At 39.1% G+C, this 23,148-nt stretch overlaps 2 protein-coding genes across 2 annotated transcripts; both read right to left on the bottom strand.

The window, feature by feature from the left end:
• Positions 1-1,361: 1,361 nt before the first annotated feature.
• On the bottom strand, positions 1,362-11,312 carry LOC140144007 (uncharacterized). Its single transcript, XM_072165835.1, has 8 exons — positions 10,879-11,312; positions 10,142-10,211; positions 9,040-9,092; positions 8,262-8,390; positions 4,822-5,018; positions 4,080-4,229; positions 2,445-2,670; positions 1,362-1,408 (listed from the first exon to the last, which is right to left on the bottom strand). Exons 1-8 carry the CDS (start codon positions 11,114-11,116, stop codon positions 1,362-1,364), a joined length of 1,110 nt encoding a protein of 369 aa, XP_072021936.1. The 5' UTR covers positions 11,117-11,312.
• A 189-nt stretch (positions 11,313-11,501) lies between these two features.
• Positions 11,502-21,326, bottom strand: LOC140143991 (arginine-binding periplasmic protein-like). Its single transcript, XM_072165820.1, has 8 exons — positions 21,021-21,326; positions 18,866-18,935; positions 17,728-17,780; positions 16,938-17,066; positions 15,438-15,634; positions 14,417-14,494; positions 13,516-13,729; positions 11,502-12,935 (listed from the first exon to the last, which is right to left on the bottom strand). Exons 1-8 carry the CDS (start codon positions 21,256-21,258, stop codon positions 12,889-12,891), a joined length of 1,026 nt encoding a protein of 341 aa, XP_072021921.1. The 5' UTR covers positions 21,259-21,326; the 3' UTR covers positions 11,502-12,888.
• Positions 21,327-23,148: the final 1,822 nt, after the last annotated feature.

Here is a 23,148-nt window from a genome sequence, read left to right as displayed (position 1 = left end):
AGGTGTAGTAACAATTTTGGCATGGACTGTCTGGTCAGGAAAAGTACGGTAAGTTGAGCTGTATACACAGCATGACCCGAATGTCGAAGCTACTGAACAGGCGTTTGCTTGAGTAAACAATCACATCATGATACAGACTACTCCAGCTCACTCAACAGCACAAGCCACCTCTGAATCAAATTTTATACCCCCCTCCCCTTGACCCCCGTGACACTATGATCCTGTCTACATCACTGCGTTTGGGGTTAATATGATTCCCCTCATTTTATATTATGAACCTCGAAACATATTGAATATGGAGACAGATTATTTTTAAAAGTACAGGCAACTACTCTGACTTGCATCCCTGCTCTAACACAAAATTCCTCTACTGTTTCAACTTGTTGTCATATAGATATTTGCTGTGATATGTGCTGATCACACATAAAAGAGGAATGCTCTGTTACTAACATTACTGGTTCTGTAGTTGTTCAATCACTAATACTTCCAGGAAGCTTTGAATAGCTGCCAAAGTGTATTTCTAGTGATAATAAGACTGGCGGTGTTGTCTATAAATTTATTCCAAAACCCCGACCAAATCAAATAAACTTCTGCTGATCTCATATTTCATGACAAATAAAGTAGCTTATATAGTTTAAGTCATATTAAGATGACCAAGTGTACCACTTTTGGAGTTGAACAATAACATGGTCTTGTTGCGAGAGGGAGCCCTCCTTTTTATTTATGTAGTACACATTTGGTATTTTCTTATTTTTCACTTTTGTTTTTTACATTTATTGTAAAAAAGTGTTTTAGTGGAAACATTCCCCCGAGAATTGATAAGGACTTCACTGATTTTCTGATTTTGGTATGACCCCCCCGATCTTCTCTGATCTTGTAAGTGACAAATATCCACTTTAATAGTCTATACACAGAGTACTACAGAAAGCGTACCACCAGTCAAAGTTTCCGCATCACCCGATAATGACTCGAGGGCCGATTGTTCCATGAAATGCGACAGGCGAGACTGCTACGCAATTACCGTATATGATACTCTCAGTATATCCCACAAGTGGTTAGGTTTTAGGCTTTATGACCAAAACGATCAAAATATATCATCACTGGGCGGGAAACACCTCGTATGTACTTTTGGCCCTTGAACATGAATAAAGCCTTGTAGGTGTAGACTTTATATTGAAGAGTTTGTTTTATCCAAGTACATGCAGGTAAAAAATCATATTTACTTTTGGCCCTTGAACAAGAATAAAGCCTTGTAGGTGCAGACTCTATATTGAATGGTTTGCTTCATCCATGTTCAAGGGCCAAAAGTACATACGAGGTTTTTCCCGCCCAGTGACGATATGTGACTCCTCCTTAGTCAGCTACATCCCAAAACATACATCCGATGGATCATCTCCACGTTGATCACCTGAAGATAAAAAAAAATAACGACCAGTCAAAATTTAGCATCTGCGGCCACATGTGTAAAAATTTTGCTTTCTCCATCTCCGTCCTTTCTCGTTTCCCCCATCTTCTCTCCCCTCCTCTCTTTCTTTATCTTCCATCTTCACCATTTCAAATAAAGATTGGAAAAGTTCGGAAAACCAGGTGCAGTGAGCGGTATTTATTCAGTAAGCTAGGGGGTGAAAATAGCGGAGAAGAAATGTCATTTTTCACGAAAATACAGGTTATAAATTTAGCCAATATCAACATGAGGTGATCAGGTAAAATGTTTCCTAACATATTGAATATAATAGTGATGGAAAGAAAAATGCAAATGTTCGTCATTTTTCGGCACTTAAAATGTTGACAAATGACACTTGACAACGTAAACACCAGTCTCTTACACAAGACATACCCTATGTTTGATCGTATCTTTCAAGCAGATTTGATTTCAGGCCAATAGTTGTGTTAGCGTTGATGACCCGGAATTATAACCTCGGTCGTCCTTGAATTAACGCCAGTTGTCTTCAGAAAACTTTGATTTGAAAAGGGTATTATCACAGTAACACAGGACCAACATGATGCCCATCGGAATATTTTGCTCTTTGCAACTTCAGACATCTGACTCTGATACGCCACTGCCTGTAAAATAATTGGACCCCCCCCCCCCCTTCCAGGGTTTTTACCCACAAGACCACACTGAAGTATATCAAAGTACTTGTTTATCTCTTTTTGGCACTAGGAGGAGGGTTGGAGTTCGGTTCGGTGTACAATGCGGGACAGTGAAGCTATCAGAGGCGCGGCTGTGAGACAAATTGTTGGTTGAATTTTCACTAAAACTGAATGTCTGACTATAGTTACCAAATATACTTCTAGTAAAAAGTTATGTTACCAACAGCAACTTCATTAAACAAAGCGTACAGCTTTGCGCAAATTACGAAACAATGAGAGGGGGTGGTTTGAAACACAGGCCAACCGTACCCTTAAGTTTAATTCCGGGAGAGATGATACATACAACTTACCATGTGCGTCTTTGAGATCTTTGCATATCTGTCTGTAAGTTGAACTCTGGATAAGGCTATCTTGTGCTGGGTTCCACCAGTCAGGCAGTTCATTGTCCAGCCTCGTCATTATGCCCACGCCACCATTAGGTAAAATGCACGAAAATGGATTGTCTGACAATTTCGTAATAGCATCTGCTAAATCCGGGGCTACATCGACGCGAAATGACGTGAAACCAGCATCAACCTAGATATTAAGAAAATTAAACAAATTCACAAGTTACTGATCTATAGTTTCATACTTTCATGTCGCTTGTTGCACCAGAAATGCTAGCGGTGACCAGCGGCACGGCAAGCCGATATATCGATCACTCCACCGCTTACCCCAAGCGGCAGCATCGCTGGGAGAATTCAAGTCAACTCAGAGCGTTGCCGCTCTGACGTATGAGAACAATATACAACTTTCGAGCGGTACTGAACGGCAACAGTGGCTTTCAAAGTCATGCCGCTGCCACTCAGTGGCGTGCTGCTTCGATAAGTGCAAGCGACATGATGAAGCATCACGCCGCTCAGCGGCAAGCGGCAGAAAGTATGAAACCAGCATAAGCTAAACCTACGAGGCTTCCCAACGAGGCCTCGGTCAATGTCGATGAACTCTGTGGCCAGAACCACAAAAGAACAAACACTTTAACAACAATTCAGAAACTTGCAGCGAAGAAGCACACATCCTAGTATAAACCTTTGCAGCAAATACCAGCTTTCCGAGTTTTGTATAGCTTACACCGGACAGAGGACATCACAACAGCACCAACACTGCACAGCTTCAGAAGGCGGCTCATGAAGTAATATTTTTCGCACACTCTCACATTATTCGCGCGCACATTTGACCTGACCTTATTCCACCAAAGTTGGCGATAGTACGACTTAACCAGATGCAGACAATATTAGAAGCTTATTCTTGACTACGAGAATAAGCAAAGAAACTGCGTAAGCTCAAACTCGTACCGTTTTCGCAGCGTAACGCACCAGAATACACGATGTATCAAAATGATTGAGAAGACTACCACCCACATCAAAATGCAGCTAGCTCCATCTCATTTGTAGAAAAACGTTAGTCCCAAAATGGTTACATTTCGAAGAGCAAACCTTTCAATCAATATCAAAACTGATGGGTACTGATGAGTTTTATTTGATAATAGTAAAAGAGAGCTTTAACTTGATTAAGACTTAAAGAAGCTCTTTTTTACTCTGGGTAGTGGGATGCGCAATAACTAACTCTCCCATAATTACACATTCCTCGACCGGGAATTGAACCCGGGACCTCCCATTTATTGAGCGGACACTGTTGTTACCACCGAGCTATTACCGACATTATTATTTTTTTTTGCATGGGCTTAATAATAGTGTTGGACAGTTGTCTTCGTATGTGCCATGTCATTTATACACAGACTTTCACGTGTATCAAATGCTTTACATTTATTTTGCTGTCGTTAGAATATTGTGAGACAGAGCCCGTATCGCCGCGCCACCGTGCCCCCGATTGAAAACCCCCTGATTAAGAACTTATCAAATTTTCTCTAAAGGCCCATATACTACTAAGACATAAGCAACCACTATTAACCCCTCCGGCCGTTCTGAGGGGGTAATATTCCAGACCTGGGCCTTGAGAATTATGTCCCGTTCAGGAAAAACATCATCTAGTAGAAATCTATTTAACTTCAAATCTACCTGTCCACTGACGATAGCGTCCATCAAATCTTGTGGTCCGGCAAAATGTTGAATTTGGCTCGCAGGCAGATTGTTACCCTGTGCAAATAAGCCAGAAAATAAAAAAAATCACGCTGATCGATGTAAAACAATATTCTAACATTGTTCTACCGTCGTGAAAGACAATTTGGTGATCCTTCATGTAATTAGGAGTAACTACAATCTGAGATGCAGCATCTCCGATCAATAGAGAGATTGCGATTTCCAAACGTACGTATCGAATGCCCGTGCAATCTATTCAAAATGCCGTCACAGGAGAGTGATTTTGAATGGATTGCACAGGCATTCGATACGTACGTTTGGAAATCGCAATCTCTCTATTACCTTTCTTAAAATGTGCGCAGCACAATTAATTCTTGTAAAACACACGGTAAAATCAGAACTTGCTTTTCAATACTGTCTCGTCTCAACTTGAGAGTAACGCCATGTTGGATTACGGAGTGACAGATTCGAATTAGTACGTCGCCATTTTACGTCATTGTGAAATAAATAGAGCTTGTACGGCACGTTTAGGGTGTAAAACTTTGACAGCCAAATGCCACAGGTGCAAAACACAGGAAAAACCTCATGAGAAGTCAAGTTATGAAGTAAAAATGAACGCTTTGTTCAAGGCGGAGGCAACGTGACTCACCGTTACACCTTGTTGGCGTTTTAGACAGAACTCGTCGCTGACGTATCCATCAATGAAACCTATGATTTTACCGGTCAAATCCGTTGGGTCAACTCTTCTAGGATTGTTGCGCTTCACTAAAAGATATGTACTGAAGAGCTTCGAAAATGGTTTGGAGAATTTGAACGTGCGTGACCTGTCGTAGCTTTGTGCCCATCCTATAACAAAAGAATAGTTTGCACTATTTGTAATGTAAAGTTACCAGGGTATGTTGAAGATAAGGGCAATGATCCTTTGATTCTATTGACCTTAGAATGTTTTTAAAGCTGCATTAATAAGACATTTAAGTCTTTTCTGTAGAAAGGTTTAAAACTATGTTTATTATATGTTCCTGTTTGGAACGCTGGTTTAAGGGGTCGGTCTGTATTGTCTCAAATATCTCCGAAATGGGAGAAAACTGCCATGTTTGCTGTGAAATTTTGCCTAGCAATATCTATCTCAGGTGCAAAATTTATGGTGCACATGAAAGAATGAAGTCTTTAGATTAATATTTTAGCAATCTTAATATTATTAGTTGATAGGAAATTCTTCAAATATGCCTGTACATATAACGACGCATAACAGCCCACGCAGTTTTTTATAGGTGAACTTTTTTCGAGCAGTCCGTGTTGGACGATGACCCTATCTTTTTGCTGAGGTATTTACAGGACCTTGAAATAAGAATTATGATAGATATTTGCGACTTCGGAATGCAACGAAGGCATGTTTGAAGCTCGTCAATACACAAAATACTACCTGATTTTACACTCTCGTCGACCACTGTCTGGCGCATGTTATTTTGTTACTCTAAATTCAACAAAATTCCAATTTTTCAGGCAAAAAGACTTCTAGAGATACCATCCTACATGTCCATGTTCGATTTATGGTAATACAATTAACCAATTTTTAAATATCAATGTGTTTAGATTCACGGAAGCCATATTTTGTACATTTTCGACAGTAACGAGTTAACGCCAATTTTGGTACAAATTTGTCAGTTTTGCCAAAGTTATTTATCCGGTTAAGTAACGAATACCAAGGTTCATAGGCGAGCTAATAGCGCTATGTTATTTAACTACTTTTACTTACGATTATTTTCATGATTCCGTTTGAGAACAAATTAATATAATTCCTTATGGGTCTCCAACTTCCCCTGTCTTCAAGCTTCTTCACACGACTATAATTGAAGACCGAATTGAAAAGACTAGTTTGTGTATGACGTCCTGTCAACCAGACCAAAAATGCCGTACTGCGCAGGTCAGTAACCAATCACGTCTCGCCTTTGCCCTGACGTCAGACGCAAACTAGTCTTTTTAATTCGGTCTTCAATTATAGCCATGTTTTATGGAGTGTTGCCAGGCAAGTCAAAAGCAAATTGGGACAAATCGGCACTAAATATGGCCCGTAACTACATCAATATATCACCCAAATGTCCATGTTATTTAGGGTACAATGTTAATGTAAATAAATTGTAATATACAATTTTAAAACAGTGTTTAAAATGTTCTAAGGTGCGTATGCGCGATTCTTTCTCCCGTTTGAGTTTTAATGTATATACCTATAATGTATTGACAATCAATTCATAAGAAGCCCAAAGTTAATACCAACACTGCAGCGCTGGAAACACGGTCAATTCTGTGAAAGGATTTGTCATGAAATCGTTCCGCTTGATTTATCAGGTCTATTAATGTGACAAAGGAACAGGTCTCTAGTTTGATTCCACAACCATTCAAACCGATCTCATGTTTTATTGTATCATCGTGTATTAAAACACGTGTTTAAAACCATTAATCAACATTGTATTTAATTTGAGTACGGTACGTGAAATACAATGGCATAAGTGTCACCTACTTATTGTGTTACTTTCATTGCAAAACCTTCATTCGTTTTGGCGTGATATTGCATATTCTTAAAACTGGATGTTTTGCATGTGTAAAAATTGCATGTGTGTAACTTACAGCGCAAAGGCTTCATAAGCACAAGACATTGCTGCTTTATCACTATCGCGTAGGCCTACTTTGCAATTATGTGTAGAAATCATACAGTTGTCATAGGAGATACACCAAATTTGGCACAGATGTAGAGCTTGAAAAACTGAATAATTCGTCGTCTGTATTCCATAGTGGCGTATAGTGGGGCGCCGCGAATAAACAACTTTTCAAGAAAATCGGGTTTGAAGAAATGCCAATTTAAAATCGAGTTGTGTAAATCAGACATTCATTATATTTTGTAAATGATGTGAAATTTCTGTAGTAAACTAAATAGATTTTATTGTTATATATTTTCAAAAGAAATAAATACATACTATTGCTGACAAACTGAAAATAAAACTATACGTCACTATGGAAAACGAACAAAACGCAATACCCTAACCTAACGTTAACCTTACGCCACCTCGGTCGCCGTGTAATCCCTATGGTGTTACTTTTCGTCGTTCGTATTCCATAGTGGCGTATAGGTCTGATACGCTTACGCCACTATGACATACGATGTTTTTCATATTTGCCGATATTTCATAATTATAAAATGTGTATAAAAAGTGGCGTATGGTCGATACGCCACTATGGAATACAAAAAATGTCACTTTGTAACTATACGCCACATTTAATTAATTAATTACTAATTAATTAGCTAATTATGACTGATGAGACTGAAAATGAAAGAGAACATCATTAAAAACATATGTGCCAATTTTTTAAAAAATGACCAAAAATCACCATACGCCACTATGGAATACAGCCGACGAATTCTTGATATTGGACCTTTTTCATGTGTTTTCAATATTACGAGGGCTCAGAGCAAGAACAAGCTATGTCCACAATTACGTGTTACTCATTTCGGCAACAAATGTATGGTTAATTCTGCACTTCATAATAAATGCAAGTGACACCCTGTAGCTTAAGATGACAGCGAGACAGGTTTCTAGATCGATTCCACGACCAGTCATACCTATTACCTGTTTTATTGTTACCTTAGGAAGGCCAGACTTTTATTTGAATGATAATGGCTCTGTCACGCCGTATTGAATACCCTCTGTACGGACTGTTACATCACAATTCAGTATAATTATTCAAGGTTGGTACGCGTGTCTGTCATCGACTTGACAACAGGCACACCCGGTACAAACATTTTGTAAATCGTGGAAAGTCGTATTTATGCAAAATGATCAAAAAATGATACTTTTAGGTGTTATTCTGTTAGTTTCTGTTTGGCAAATCATAAATGCGTACGTGTTTTGGTCAAAATGGCAATAATCTTATTTTTACCCCTACCCACCTGATATAGCTTTACACAACCCTTAACTTTGTTTATGTTGACACACTCGATTGCATCCAAAGACGATATATGAAAATAGTTCGATAACATGTTTAAGACTGATAATTCGGCCGATAGAGATTTTTTATTTGTTCCCTATCACTTACCTACGCATCCATCGTACCATCCACCCATTAACCCCTCGCCTCCTCTTGTTACCTCTCCAGCCTGCGAATCCCAACAGCGGTTGTATAAATCCCATATCAGGTGGCAATTCTTGTTCGCTCGCTTGCAAACTATGAAATGTAACGATAAAATTAGTATAAAATTGTGCAGCCTTTTCACATTTGATTCATTACCATGGTCATACTCGCTTTTAAAGTTGGGTAAAATGAATTTGCAGTTTTTGCAATTCGGGTTGATCCCATGGGAATTTACACACATAATGCCCTCTGCAACACTATCATGGTTCATTTGACAAATATATATGTCGTAATTGGAACCAGCAGCCAATAGCTGCACCTTTTAGCTAGGATTAAGAGTTTATCCAAATCGTTCAAGGAAAAAAAAACACGATGATCCAAAACCCCAAGGAAGATGCCAATTCAAAAGTTACAGTTTGCTCCATTGCATGCCCTATTGTTTTCTTGAAGCGTTCTCGAAAAAGATATCTAGCGCCGTGCTTTCCATTGATTAGCACATTAAAACTTTTGTCTTAGCCAATTTTAACAAATGTGATTTTAAATCAGAGCTAAAAAGTACTCGGTGTTTACGACATACAGGGGTGAACATAACTGGTACCTTAATTCTTTTGAGCACTGTATATTGAGGTGAGTATATATCACCACACGTACACTATTCGCTCCCTTTTATTTTTCTTTACTGCGACATTGTTCATCTTTCTTCCCAGGATAAATAGGCTCACTACTCATGTACTGTACTTACCTTCAAATGCTATGTCTACTTGGAATCCTTTGACCTGTCCTGTTAAATCATCGCTGAAATTACATAATCAGGACAGTCTTTGTCACTTTGTCTTTGTGTGAATAAAGCGCTATCCATGTACGTGCCAATAGGTACCGATGGTTCCTTCTATCGTACCCTGAACATTTGCATGGTACTTTCCTTTTTATTCAATTGAAAAACGATAACACCATGCAAATGTTAATTAGGGCCTATTATGCTTGACACAATTTAAAACACCAGGGTATGATAGAAAGAGTCATCGGTACCTAACCGGGTACCGATAGTGCCATAGGACCAAATCAGACGTGGTGCCTAACGGTCTGTGCACTTGCGTCAAGGAAGAGTAAAATTTCCTGCTGAATGAGTACTGTTAAATGTCAAAAATGTCAATTTTTAGTAATTTGCCAAAATAATTGTATCTGTTATATCGCGAATTTCAAAATTCGCGGTATTCAGACGGACATTCCTCGTATTAAGATTTAGTGTGTCTGGTGTGCTCTCAGATCCCATAAAAATACTGTGAAAAGGCGGGTGATCGAGCCCTAAAACTGTCTTGCCCGACGCGAAAAAGTTGTCATATAGGAAAGAGATAAAATCGTATATAAATTGCAGATTGATAGTATACAAATATTAACTGTCTATGAGTGTGATGGTCGAAATATAATCACGAGGTGAAAGATGGATTGTTCCATTCCACGAGCCGGAACGGCTAGTGGAATGGAACAATACATCTTTCACCGAATGATTATATTTCGACCATTACACGAATTTAAGACAGTTAATATTTGTTTTATATCACTCATACATAAATTCTACATTTTTTCATCAACGTAACACCATCAACATCCCACCTCCTCTAACCAGCTCACATAATTTATGTTTTGTTTTATTTGATTCTGTATTGATTATATGTATTTTCTAGTAATGTTTCTGATTTTAATGTAAGGGCAATCCTTCAATTTATTGTGTAATCAATATTGGATCTGCCTGGCCTTGTGCCAAATGTTATAAAAAAATTAAATAAATAAATGGCAATCAACCAATGAACTGTCTAGAATTTATGTATGAGTGATATAATTACATATATGCTTCGTTGTTGGCCATGTGACCAATAGCCAAGTTCCATATTTTAGTGTCAACCGCTCCAGTACCTAAAATTAAAATTAAAAAAAAGAGGGAAAGTATAACATTATACAGAAACAGATTCAAGGCTTTCTACACACACATACCCACCCAGCCTATCCCACCCATGCATGTTCACCGACATAAACGCTTTAAAATCAATCAATCTCAACGACACGAAAACACAAAATAAAACTCCGATATCTGTCACCATTAAAAATACAAATTGGATGGAATAACAAGTATCGAAAAGGCTGATATTTAAGCGTAGTTTTAATATGAATTGTGTCAAATAATTACAACTTTGAATCAGCGTTTTTGTTTGCACTTCTTTTGGGAGAGAAGGCTGTATACTGCAACTTATTGATCCCTACGTGCCTCTGGCTCTGACAACCTGCAATAACTGTGGTCACCTCCATGCAATTCACTTTTACTGTAAATCCCATAAGCCTTTGCGAGTACACCTGAGAACTCGTCATGTGACGTCACGACAATGCATTTATCGAACATCGTTACTTAACATTGCAAGTCGGCGTGGACGTCAGGTGTACTCACAAAGGCTTATGGGATTTACCGAAAAGGTGAATAACAAATTTGAAGTGAAAATGAAACTCTATTAAAGGCAGAGGTAACGTAGGTAATATGCTAATTTATGCTAATTTATACTAATATCTATGTAGGCCTGCTATCTCTCACCTGTCATGCCACCGCTTGTCCCACCTGTCACACAAGTATTCCCACTTTGACTTGAAAACACAACCAACGATATGATAAGAGCTACAATCGCAGCTAGACCAGTCACCATCATTAGAACGAGGTACAACTTATTATTTACAGAAGTGTTGGCCTGAGCCATATTCATTTGTAGTTCTTCTCTCATCCTGAAGTATTCTTCGTTGGGTTCTTCTTTTTGCTGTTCTGCTGCGTTTGACATCTTTTTGTAAAGTGTGCCGGGACTTCGATGGGGTTTGTTGTAGTGCGCATATAACCACTAAACTCAGCAACACTACGGCCGTACGATAAAAGTTCAATATCAAGGATTTTGGAAAAAATAGGAAATGATTTGACCATTGGTTCAGTACAAGGTCAACTTAGGCTTTCCTGTGGATACATTTTGTTTTGGTAATATAGGATCTATACTGCCGTTATTTTGTGATAAAAGGAAGCATAATTTTCTAATAGTGTATATATACATATATTCTTTCGTCACTTCAAAAATGTGAGAAAGTTGATGAACTGCTACTTCCTGTGTCAAAAAATCCATCAAAACATCCAACAGGGAAAAAAACTGGCAACACCCAGTCAATCACCAAGAAATCAAAAGGGTTAGTTATCGAAACGTACACAGTAAGTGTAATTTATTGGATCAGAAATAAGAACATTTTGATTGAATAAAATGTATAAGAATAAGATTGTATGCAACATTAGAACCACGGTATACATTAGGTAAGCATATCACGTTTTATGTGCCCCTCGGGCAGGGTTGTGAAATAATTATTTGTCGGGATGGGTTTACAAAATGGTCTGCAAAAAATACAATTTTACCCCTTAACACATGCCAGATTTAGCTGTGAGGGACACTTGCTTTGAGAACTAAGTAAAAAGTAAAGCAAATGCATATTTACGGTTGCGTACCTTCGCTCTTTTGAATCCCGACAAAAAAGAATCAACTAGACATGCTAGATGGCCGCCAATTTTAGATGCAAATTTGGTATTTTGTTATATTTCCCTTTTTTAAACCAAATGTCCCTCACACACAAGGTATGAAGTGTTTATTATAAATTTATTGTATATTTATTTTAATATTCTCCACACCAAGGAAAGTGCAACCCAGCAAACACAAAATCGTTTTAAAACGTTTTAAATAAGTTATATTTTGGCTTTTGGTTTAGGTAAAAACGTTTTGTTTTTAAAATGTTTTCTTCAAAAAGTTTTAATAACATTTAAATGTCGGGTTATGTAAAGGTCATAAAAACGTATTTAAAACGGTATTGCAAATATTTTGGGCAAATATATTTCGCAAAATATTTTTTCAACCCAAAAATAACATTCTGTTTAGAATGTTTTGTATCAGGTTTTCAAAAATGTTTTTGGAATGTTATGAAAACGTTTTATACCCTTAATATACCCTTATATAACCCGACATTTAAACGTTTTCTGACAACATATTATAACCTTTTGCGAATGATGTAAAACATTGTTTGTTTGCTGGGCAGTAGATTATCAAAAATGTTTTTTAATGTTATGAAAACGTTTTATACCCTTACTATACCCTTATATAACCCGACATTTAAACGTTTTCTGACAACATAGTATAACCTTTTGCGAATGATGTCGAAAACGTTTCGTGTTTGCTGGGAAACAACCTTTTCCATGTACGTATCAATTTTATCGTACATAGAGGCATTGTCTTTAATAGGCGGTTACACAACAAACTCCCTCGGAATTAAAACAAAAACAAAACAACCTCATCATATTGAATTGAATATCGTAGTATCAATCATCGATTGTAAAACCAAATTGTGTTTTAAGCTATGTAGTAAACATGAAACATGACCAAAGTCTAATAATTCCTCCTTATAATTGAAGACCGAGTTAAAAAGACTAGTTTACGTATGACGTCCTGTCAACCAGACCAAAAATGCCGTACTTCACTGGTCAGCAACCAATCACGACGCGCCTTTTTTCCATGACGTCAGGCGCAAACTACATTCCAAGACATACATCGGATGGATCATTTCCACGTTGATCACCTGAAGATTTAAAAATAACAACCATGTGATCACTAAACCGACAGAAGTCAGCATTAAGCATGTGCCGCATGTGTAGGAATACATGAGAATCTCCTGCCTTTATCCCTTCCCCACCTTTTCTCCCCTCCCTTTCCCTACTTGTAGGCCATTTCAAATCAAGATCGAAAAAGTTCGAAAAACCAGGTGCAGTGAGCGGTATTTATTCTGTAAGCAAGGGTCAAAATGACGGACAAGCAAAAATGTCATGAATCAGTACCCTTTTGAGCGAAAATGCAGCTTATTTAGACAATGTCAACATGGGACGACAAGATATATATTTTCCTAACATATTGAACTAATAAAGCCTCCGCGGCCGGTACTTGGCACTTCACAATATAACAGATATGGAACAGCAAATGTTCGTCATTTCTCGGCACTTTAGATTTTGACCAATTACTGACAAATAAACATCAATCTCTTATACACAAGACACCATGCTTGATGATCGTCTTTCATTTAGCTGCGCAGATATATTGTGTCCAGGCTAAATAGTTTATGCAGCCGCAATTTCGAGATCGGAGAGATGATACATGCAACTTACCATGTGCGTCTTTAAGATCGTTGCAGATCTGTCTGTAAGTTGAACTCTGTATAAGGCTATCTTGTGCTGGGTTCCACCAGTCAGGCAGTCCATTATCCAGCCTCGTCATTATGCTAACGCCACCATTGGGTAAATAGCACGAAAACGGATTGTCTAATAATTTCGTAATAGTCGATGGTACATCGCCACGAAATGACGAGAAACCAGCATCAACCTGGATATTAAGACAATTTAAAAATCCACAAGTTACTGATCTATAAGATTATGCATAAGCTAAACCTACGAGGCCTCTCGATGAGGCCTCTGTCGATGTCGCTGCCGGGTGTCGCTGAACTCTGTGACCGGTCGACCCTACCACAAACTGCATAAACCCTTTAACAACAATTTCGAGAGTTGCAGCTGAGAAACGCATATCACACTATAAACATGATAAACCTTTGCAGCAAGGATCAGATTTTTCGAGTTTCGTATAGGTTACATCGGGACAATTATTAGTGGCGAGCTAACTTTTTAGCGAGATTATTCCGGTGCCTGTCCATGGGGTTGATGTACTACGTCATACCCCCTAGAATAGTGCATGATGGGAAGAAGGGAAAAAGGTCTATATCACGGACCTGGCCCTTACACCGGGACCATCAGTAGCTATACTACGTCATACCCCCTGGAATAGTGCATGATGGGAAGAAGGAAAAAGGTCTATATCACGGACCTGACCCTTACACCGGGACCATCAGTAGTTATACTACGTCATACCCCCTGGAATAGTGCATGATGGGAAGAAGGGAAAGGGTCTATATCTCGGACCCTGGAATAGTGCATGGTGGAAAGAACGGAAAAGGGTCTATATCCGAGACCTGGCCCTTGAGAAATATAAGATCTAGTAAAAAAAAGTCAACTCTACCTGTCCATTAACGATAGCGTCTATTAAAACCTGGAGTGAGGCAAAATGTCGAATTTGAGTCGAAGGCAGATTGTTTCCCTGTGCAAATGCAAAAAAATCAATCCAATCAGAAATTTCTTTTATATCGATCGAAAGCTAAATAAAAGTCCTTTTTTTCATTTCGTCAACAGATAACGCAATTCAATGTTTATAGCAAGGCAAATGTGGTTAATCTGTTGAAAACGACCTCCAAGCACAATTTTTTACCAAAATGTAGGTTTTAAAAGTCAAAACCTCAAGTGTTCCTTACAATATTTTTTCAATTTTATGTCATTAAATGAAAGAGCACACTCATATTGTCCATATACTAGCTTCATTTCAATGAGCAATGGCCAATTCTCTTTAAATTGCAAATCCTGTGCAAAAAAGTTACTATTTTGCCTGTTTTGTCATACGGTTATAAATTCAATGAACTATGACTTTGCTAAAGAGCGCATACAAATTGATATGATACGTGTGAAACCGAATAACCTGGAGATATTTAGATCTCGGGATGCTTCTGAACATCCAGTCCCTTGTTTCTGCATCGACTTCATCAGTGATAACAGTTGCTCTATTTGTCAGTCCCATCGATATAAACAATATATCCAAACATAACGCGAAGACAATTTGGGATCTGAGATGCTGCATCTCATCTTGTTTTTCAATAAACTGTTGTCAGTCAAAGTAGGAAATACTGAATATGACAAATTGCGGCCAGTTGAGGGCGTTAGTTTTTGACAGCCAAATGTCGCAGGCGAAGAACGCAAGAACACAGGAAAAACCTCGGGTTGAGTTCATTTATGAAGTGAAAATGAACAAGGCAGAGGCAACGTTGAGCTGAATTTATACTCCATCGCTAAGCGACAATTGGTTTCTATAGCCAATGTTGTTGCGTGTGTTTTTGTTGCGTTGGGTAAAGTGCGCTACATCATTGGTCAAATACAATCGCTCTTTGCTCAGCAATGTAGTATAAATTTAGCTTTATGCCAGATATACTCACCGTTACACCTTGTTGGCGTTTTAGACAGAACTCGTCGCTTACGTATCCGTCAATGAAACCTATGATTTTACCAGTCAAATCAGTTGGGTCAACTCCTCTAGGATTGTTACTCTTCACTAATAGATAGGTACTGGCGGACTTAGTAAATGGTTTAGAGAATTTGAACGTGCGTGACCTGTCGTAGCTTTGTGCCCATCCTATAACAAAATAATAGTTCGCACTATTTGTAATGTTAAGTTACATGGGTGTGAAGAAGGTAAGGACATTGATCATTTACAGGCGCTACCGCCTCAAAAGCAACACATTTTTAGCGCCCCAAACCCCCCCCCAAAAATACTCGCATGTCTCAGTTTGTCAAAGTATGCTGTTGCTGTTTGGAATGCTTGGTTAACGTTGCTCATGCCAACAAATTAGGACGAATACAGAGACGCGTTCTTCGTATTATATTGGGTGTCATTACGCTGAATTATACGATCATATCTTGGAAGAGTGCAATAGTTTTGTCGGACTCGGACTCGACACCCTCGACTTCGGCTCGAGTCCGGACTCGGACACAAAAGGACCCGGACTGTATTGGGACTTGGATACAAAGTGGACTTGGCTCGTCTCGGAATGGGATGAGGTATTGGTCTGTGTGCTTGAGTTTCCTGTAGGCCATCAGCTTAACAGAGCATCGGATTTGCGAATGATGAGGGTATCGATACGACATTGACCCATCATGCTCTTTCTAGATGAGTGATAAGTAATTGTCAACTTGGTTTTCGTTGGTAATTTCTAAAAATGCCACCGACATACCAGAGCCGCAGTTTATTTGTAATTTCTAAAAATGCCACCGACATACCAGAGCCGCAGTTTACAGTCTAACGGGGCTGTAGCAATTTGTTGTTGTTCTAAAAACTCAATATACAAATTCACAACGGGGACACCATGAACAGAGATAGCTAGAGATGAGGGGCACATTTGCACTATATGTCTATAAGACTATATGACCCACTTCTGGGCGCTAGTACGCCCTCTGTTGGTGATCACTACCAGAAGGAAGGATCAAGTACCATCACTCCGAAGAAGGCCTTTGACCAAGATGACTGAAACTGTTAGGTCAGTATATTTGGTTTTGACAAGATGAACATTCCTAGGATTGTATCACACAAACCTAATGGATTTCTTCAGGACTAGAATATTCCAGAAAAAAATCGATAGTGTTCAAATTAACCTACAGAATATGTCCGATTGTCTTCTCTAATCAGAATTATTTATCAATGTACGGGTGAATATAAACCACATGGGTACCACTGTCTCTCTCTTAAAGTGCCCCTGATTCGTTAATTACATGATATTCTTAGTAACCAATCGAAATATAACCTTTAGATCTCTTAGCAATTTACTGGTCTAATCCCCTACTGACTATTCTTAACATATCTCTGATTGGCTCAATGTGAATTATATAGTAAAATCTAACCAATGAAAATAGTTCTTATAATTATGTTCACTTTCACTTACCTACGCAGCCATCGTACCATCCACCCATTAACCCCTCGCCTCCTCTTGTTACCTCTCCAGCCTGCGAATCCCAACAGCGGTTGTATAAATCCCATATCAAGCGGCAATTCTTGTTCGCTCGCTTGCAAACTATGAAATGTAAAGATAGAATATGAGTATAAAATTGTGCAGCCTTTTCACATTTGATTCATTACCATGGTCATACTCGCTTTTAAAGTTGGGTAAAATGAATTTGCAGTTTATTTAATTCAAATCCCATGGGAAATTACACACCGGGGGGGGGGGGACTTTGGAGGTGACGCGTATGTAGGGCTGTTAAGACCCCTTTTTTCAGCATCGCTGTCACCCAAAGACCCCATATTTTTTTACGAACACATGCTCTGTCATCCGAAGACCCCATATGTTTCCATTTGATCTGTCACCCAAAGACCCTTACAAGTTCAATTTGAACAGCAAATTTCATTTATCACTGATTTTGTTACTTATTTTGAAAAAACAAAGAAATTTGATGCCATTTAGAACTAGAAATTCGATTTTCGAGGTTTCTGTGGCGCTGTTTCGGCTCTCACCCAAAGATTCCATTTAAAAAAAAGGTCATGTTCTCACCCAATGACCCCATATTTTTTACATTTTGCTCTCACCGAATGCCAAAAATCATGCTCTCACCCAATGACCCCTTATTTTTTACATTTTGCTCTCACCGAATACCCCTTAGTGCGAAAGTGCCAGCCCTACATCTATAACCATTTCAAATTGAAGTGCCCCCCCCCCCGGGGTTTACACTACTTACCTTCAAATGCAATGTCTACGTGGAATCCTTTGACCTGTCCTGTTAAATCATCGCTGAAATTAAATTATCAGGACACAGTCTTCGTCACTTTGGCTTTTTGTGAATCAAGCACTATCGGTGCCCAAAATGTATCGATGGCTCTTTCTGTCGTACCCTGAACATTTGCATAGTGCTTTCTTTTTTGTTTTTGTTTTTTATTTAAATTACAAACGAAAACACTATGCAAATGTTAATCATTATTCTTCATATAATTTATAACACCACTGGGGTATCAGGCCTTGCCGTCTAGATTTTAATGGTTAATGGAAAGTGGTTAATCACTCGCTAGCATGGTGCTAGGCGAGTGGTCGAATCACTCTCTAGTATGATACAGTCGCATAGCTGGGGTATGTGTCACCTGGGGCAAGGACACAGAATGGCACTCCCCTGCTGTTTTAAACAGCGAGAACATAGTGCAGTTTTGTCCACGGCAAATTCACCGTGACCTTTTCAGCCATAAACCCGCTTAGTGAAGATTAAACCGAAATATGCAGTACTAAACCATTATAGTAATCGATTGTCCAATGCAAATTTCTTACCACGTGATAATATTAATCCAACGAGCGATCGAATTGTCCGCTACATCTCCTATATCTACAACACAGCGCTATCAGTACGGGTCAATTGCCTATTGTGAGTGCCCCTGTGTTGTGTGCATACATGTAGTTAACAATAACTGCATGATGAGCACATTATATTTTTTATTACATCGGCTATAAGTGGTTCACTACAACTTCATGAAAGATCTCTTTTTTGTTAGCGATTAGGCTAGACCCCACCGTGAAATGTTGCTATGGGGGATCGCCAGAGCATGTTACCTTCCCAGCATTTAAGGATATCGGTACCCAATTATACACCTGTGTTGAGTGGAGTAATCGAGATAAAGTGCCTTATTCAAGGGCGCAACACGATGGCATCGCCGGGGCTCGAACCTGCAACATTCCGATTATGAGTCAGAGCCCGTTCCGCTCGTTCACCGTGCTCCCTTGTAACCCAACTTCATAACTTACATTTTTACGATAATTAGCCCAGTTTTTCATGACGATATAAGTTCCTTAAAGAAATTGTCATATCGCAAAGAGATAAAATTAAAATTTACATATATGCTTCGTTGTTGTCCAGGTGACCAATAGCCAAGTTCCATATTTTAGTATCAACCGCTCCAGTACCTGAAATTGAAGACAGAGAGGGAAAGTATAAACTATAAGCTCTTACACAGAGACAGATTCACGGCTCTCCACATACAAATACCTATCAGCCTACCCAACCCATGTAAACCGACATCAACGCTCTAAAGGCAATCAATGTCAACGATACAAAACCACAAAAGTCCACTTTTTTCGGAAAAAATTGAAATCAGCCCTTTTTGAAGAAAAAATTCACAATGGTCCACTTTTTAATTCCCCGCACGCCCAAAAATCCTGGCTACGGGTCTGGTCGTTTAATCTAGACCATACAAGCCAGTTTGTTCTAAATTTGATTTAAAAAAAAGTGCAGAGCTGTAAAGGAAACATGCTGTACTCAACTGGGCCTATCGTCTACTGCATCTGTTTCCCGTTATACATGTTATATCAAGGTCCATACAACGAACAATGACGAAGGTGAATTCTAGTGTGAAATACTGCAAAATCCAAAATAAGTTGTTAAAGAAATAATAAATAAATCCGTCCAAGATACTTTCAGGGTCATATCAATTTGTAAGCGCTCTTTAGCAAAGTCATAGTTCATTGAATTTATAACGGTATGACAAAACAGGCGAAAAAAGTAACTTTTTGCACAAGATTTGCAATTTAAAGAGAATTGGCCATTGCTAATTCAAATGAAGCTAGTATATGGCCAATATAAGTGTGCTCTTTCATGGCATATAATTACAAAAATATTGTAAGGAACACTTTTTGACTTTTAAAACCTACATGTTGGTAAAAAATTGTGCTTGGATTGGTCGTTTTCAACAGATTTATCACATTCACCTTGCTGTAAACATTATTGCGTTATCTATTGACGTAATGAAAAAAGTGTTTTTAGGGGGAAGTGTTGGCTTTCGTTCGATATAAAAAATTCTGATTGCATGAAGGGAACACTTGAGGTTTTGACAAAAACCAATCACAGACGCCTATTTTCTGTATGCTATGCACTCAACCGTGAAGTATAAACACCGACTGCGTAGATGCTAGACTCGCTGTACTTGGAAATATCTATGTACTCAGGTGTATCGATGTGGAAATTGTGCGTAGATAAGAGAATCGTTTTTTAGCCGAACCTTTTCATATGTAATGGAAATATTACAATATGGCTTTAATATGTCTTCAAATATTGACCAAATGTGAATAGTAGATAATAAAGATTATTGGGCAACAAAAGAAAAGAATATAAAAAAAAATGGATGAAAATGTGTGGTTTTTTTGTTGTCAATAATTTGCCCTCGCATAATTTGATTACTTTTTATGAGCTCCAACTAGGGCTCCAACATCTGTCACTATAGCAATAATACATTCTTGGGAATACATTCAGCGTTTTTCTAGTGGAGTGCATAGCCGGCTTTTATCCGGTTTGGGGATTAAAAATTATCAGTAGAAAATGCCGTTCAACGCTATTTCGTCGGCATTTATCCTTCTAAAACTAGGTTTTTGCCGGTGAGAAGAGCCGGTTTTCGTCAATAGAAAACCACGGCCTCCGTATTCTTGTTCGCCACAGTGGGGGGATGACAACCGGCAAATATGCAAATGACATCAGCGGCATCGGGTATTTACCCGATATTTAGCGCAATGGAAAATCACGGTGAGCAGGAATATTCCGGTATAATCTCTACCCGGAATGATTCTTAATTGTACCGTACGTTCAATAGAAAAATGCTGATTGTTGTAATACAGTAAAAGTTACCCAGAATGGATTTTAGAAGGAATGACATACCAACGACAACATCGAATTAGATTTGAAAACAATTATTGAAAAGCTGAATATATTAGCTATAGTGTAACATTATTACGAATTCGGACAAAATAATTACAACTTTAAATCAGCGTTTTTGTTTGGACTTATTTTTGGGAGAGAGGCTGTATACTGCAACTCATCAGCTCATTGAACTCTACTTACCTCTGGCTATTGCCTGCTACACGTGCTCGCCTTCATACAATAGAAGAACTCAGGGGAAACTTAAGTTTGAAGTGAAAATGGGAACTGTATTTAAGGCAGCAGTAACGTACGGAATATGCTAATTCAGTTTTGTAATCTACGTAAGCCCTGCTATCTCTCACCTGTCATGCCATTGCTTGTCCCACCTATCACGCAAGTATTCCCACTTTGACTTGAAAACGCAACCAGTGATATGATAAGAGCTACAATGGCAGCTAGACCAGTCACCATCATGAGAACGAGGTACAACTTATTATTTACAGAAGTGTTGGCCTGAGCCATATTCATTTGTAGTTCTTCCCTCATCCTAAAGTATTCTTCGTTGGGTTCTTCTTTTTGCTGTTCTGCTGCGTTGGACATGTTTTTGCAAAGTGTGCAAGACGTGGTGTCGAGGCTTTTTGCAGTGCGTATAAAACGCTACTAAAGTCAGTAATACTACGGCCTTACAATAAAAGTTCAATAGCAAGGATTTTGGAAACGATAGGAAATGATTTGACCATTGGTTCAGTACAAGGTCAATTTAGGCTTTCCTGCGGATATATTTTGTTTTGGTAATATATGGGATCTATACTGCCGTTATTACTGCGGTCAATTTAGGGGAAAGAATTCCAAAAACAGGGAGCAATTGTGAGCAAGACGAACTTCACGAAGCGACTTTCGCGCACATTTATGGAACACCTTGGAATAAAATGCTCTAAAAAGGCTTTAGGAGAACACATTATGCAAACTTTCCTCCTCGCTACGTTCGCATTTTCGAACCACCTATGTTCTTTATATCTTGGTGTAGATTATTCATCCAGTAGTTCAAAAAACATTATTTTGTAAATTAAATCAAATACTGGAACTAAAATTTGCAACTCACTTTGCTACGTTGCGTCCAAAAGCATCGGACTTCGTCAGGCATCTGATTGAAGATGTTGTGATGACGTCAGATGTTGTGACGTCAGACGGCGAGGAATTCATTATCATAGACAAAAGCGAGTCGGAGTCCTTCTTTAATTTCATTAATCAAGATGACCCGAACATCAAATTCACTCAGGAGGAATGTGTGGACAATAAGTTAGCTTTTCTGGACTGCTTGGTTCATTTGAACAGTGACGGTACCCTCAACTCAACGGTTTATAGGAAGCCGACGCATACCGATCACTATTTACAATTTGACTCGCACCATCCGCTGATCCACAAATTAGGCGTGATCAGAACCCTCCAATACCGTGCGGACACTGTCATAAGCAATTCTGAGGACATTCCGGAGGGAAAAGATCACATACAGAAAGCCCTTGGAAATTGTGGATACCCCGGTTGGGCGTTTACCAAAGCGAACAAAACCAAAGACTCCGCTAAATCCACCACAGGAGAGGTAAACTACGACAATCGCACACAGGTAACCATCCCATACATCGCTGGATTATCTGAAAGGCTTAAGAACTCTTTCAAGTCCTTCGGCATCACTACGTGCTTCAAACCTACTAACATCATACGGGGGAAGCTCGTGCATGTCAAGGACAACCCCCCCCCGAGAGATAAACAGTGCAATTTAGTTTATGGCATTACCTGTGCTGCTCCGGACTGTGGTGACTCCTATGTAGGGGAGACAAAAAATCTCTACGAGCGCGACTGAACCAACACAGGCGCCCTAGCTCCAGCGAAGCCCAAAACTCTGCTGTTTACAACCACTGAAATAAAACCCTGAGGAAGCTGTTATCCTAGATAAGGAGCCGGGAGAAGTGGTTTGAGCGAGGAGTCAGAGAATCCATATGGGAGAGAGTGGAGGAGCCCGCCATTAACAGAAAAGGGGGACTCCGCTTCCTGTTGTCACACGCATGGGACCCGGCGTTACAAGACATTCCTCGCCGTCTGACGTCACAACATCTGATGTCACCACAACATGACAACATCTTCAACCAGATGCCTGACGAAGTCCGATGCTTTCGGACGCAACGTAGCAAAGTGAGTTGCAAATTTTAGTTCTAGTATGTTCTTTGTCGAGCACAATAACGTCTTTATCCTCAAAAGTATGCTTGGCTGCTTTGAGGTGCGTATAAACAGACGAATCGTTTAACCCCGTTGAGCTGGGGCGACGATGTTGGTACATCCGTTTATGGAGCGGTTGTTTAGTATCTCCTATTTAATAGTCATCACAGTCCGTATCCTGGCAATTGATGGCATACACGATATTACTCTGTTTGCGCTGAGGAATCTTGTCCTTAGGGTGGACTAACTTCTGTCTCAGTGTGTTACATGGTTTTA

The sequence above is a fragment of the Amphiura filiformis genome, unplaced genomic scaffold (assembly GCF_039555335.1).
Source record: "Amphiura filiformis unplaced genomic scaffold, Afil_fr2py scaffold_36, whole genome shotgun sequence".
Classification (NCBI taxonomy): Eukaryota; Metazoa; Echinodermata; class Ophiuroidea; order Amphilepidida; family Amphiuridae; genus Amphiura; species Amphiura filiformis.
This window is presented reverse-complemented; position numbering and strand designations above follow the sequence as displayed.

What these genes read in the sequence shown, in the direction of transcription:
- LOC140143991 (XM_072165820.1), bottom strand. Translation starts at nt 21,258, where the DNA reads ATGTCCAACGCAGCAGAACAGCAAAAAGAAGAACCCAACGAAGAATAC. An exon ending in GACAACAACGAAGCATATAT is followed by an intron (nt 17,781 to 18,865) that starts GTAAATTTTAAT and finishes ATTTAATTTCAG; the next exon opens with CGATGATTTAACAGGACAGG. An exon ending in ACGCTATCGTTAATGGACAG is followed by an intron (nt 13,730 to 14,416) that starts GTAGAGTTGACT and finishes CTTAATATCCAG; the next exon opens with GTTGATGCTGGTTTCTCGTC.
- LOC140144007 (XM_072165835.1), bottom strand. Translation starts at nt 11,116, where the DNA reads ATGTCAAACGCAGCAGAACAGCAAAAAGAAGAACCCAACGAAGAATAC. An exon ending in ATGGTACGATGGATGCGTAG is followed by an intron (nt 5,019 to 8,261) that starts GTAAGTGATAGG and finishes CTTTTGTTATAG; the next exon opens with GATGGGCACAAAGCTACGAC. An exon ending in AACGCCAACAAGGTGTAACG is followed by an intron (nt 4,230 to 4,821) that starts GTGAGTCACGTT and finishes TTATTTGCACAG; the next exon opens with GGTAACAATCTGCCTGCGAG.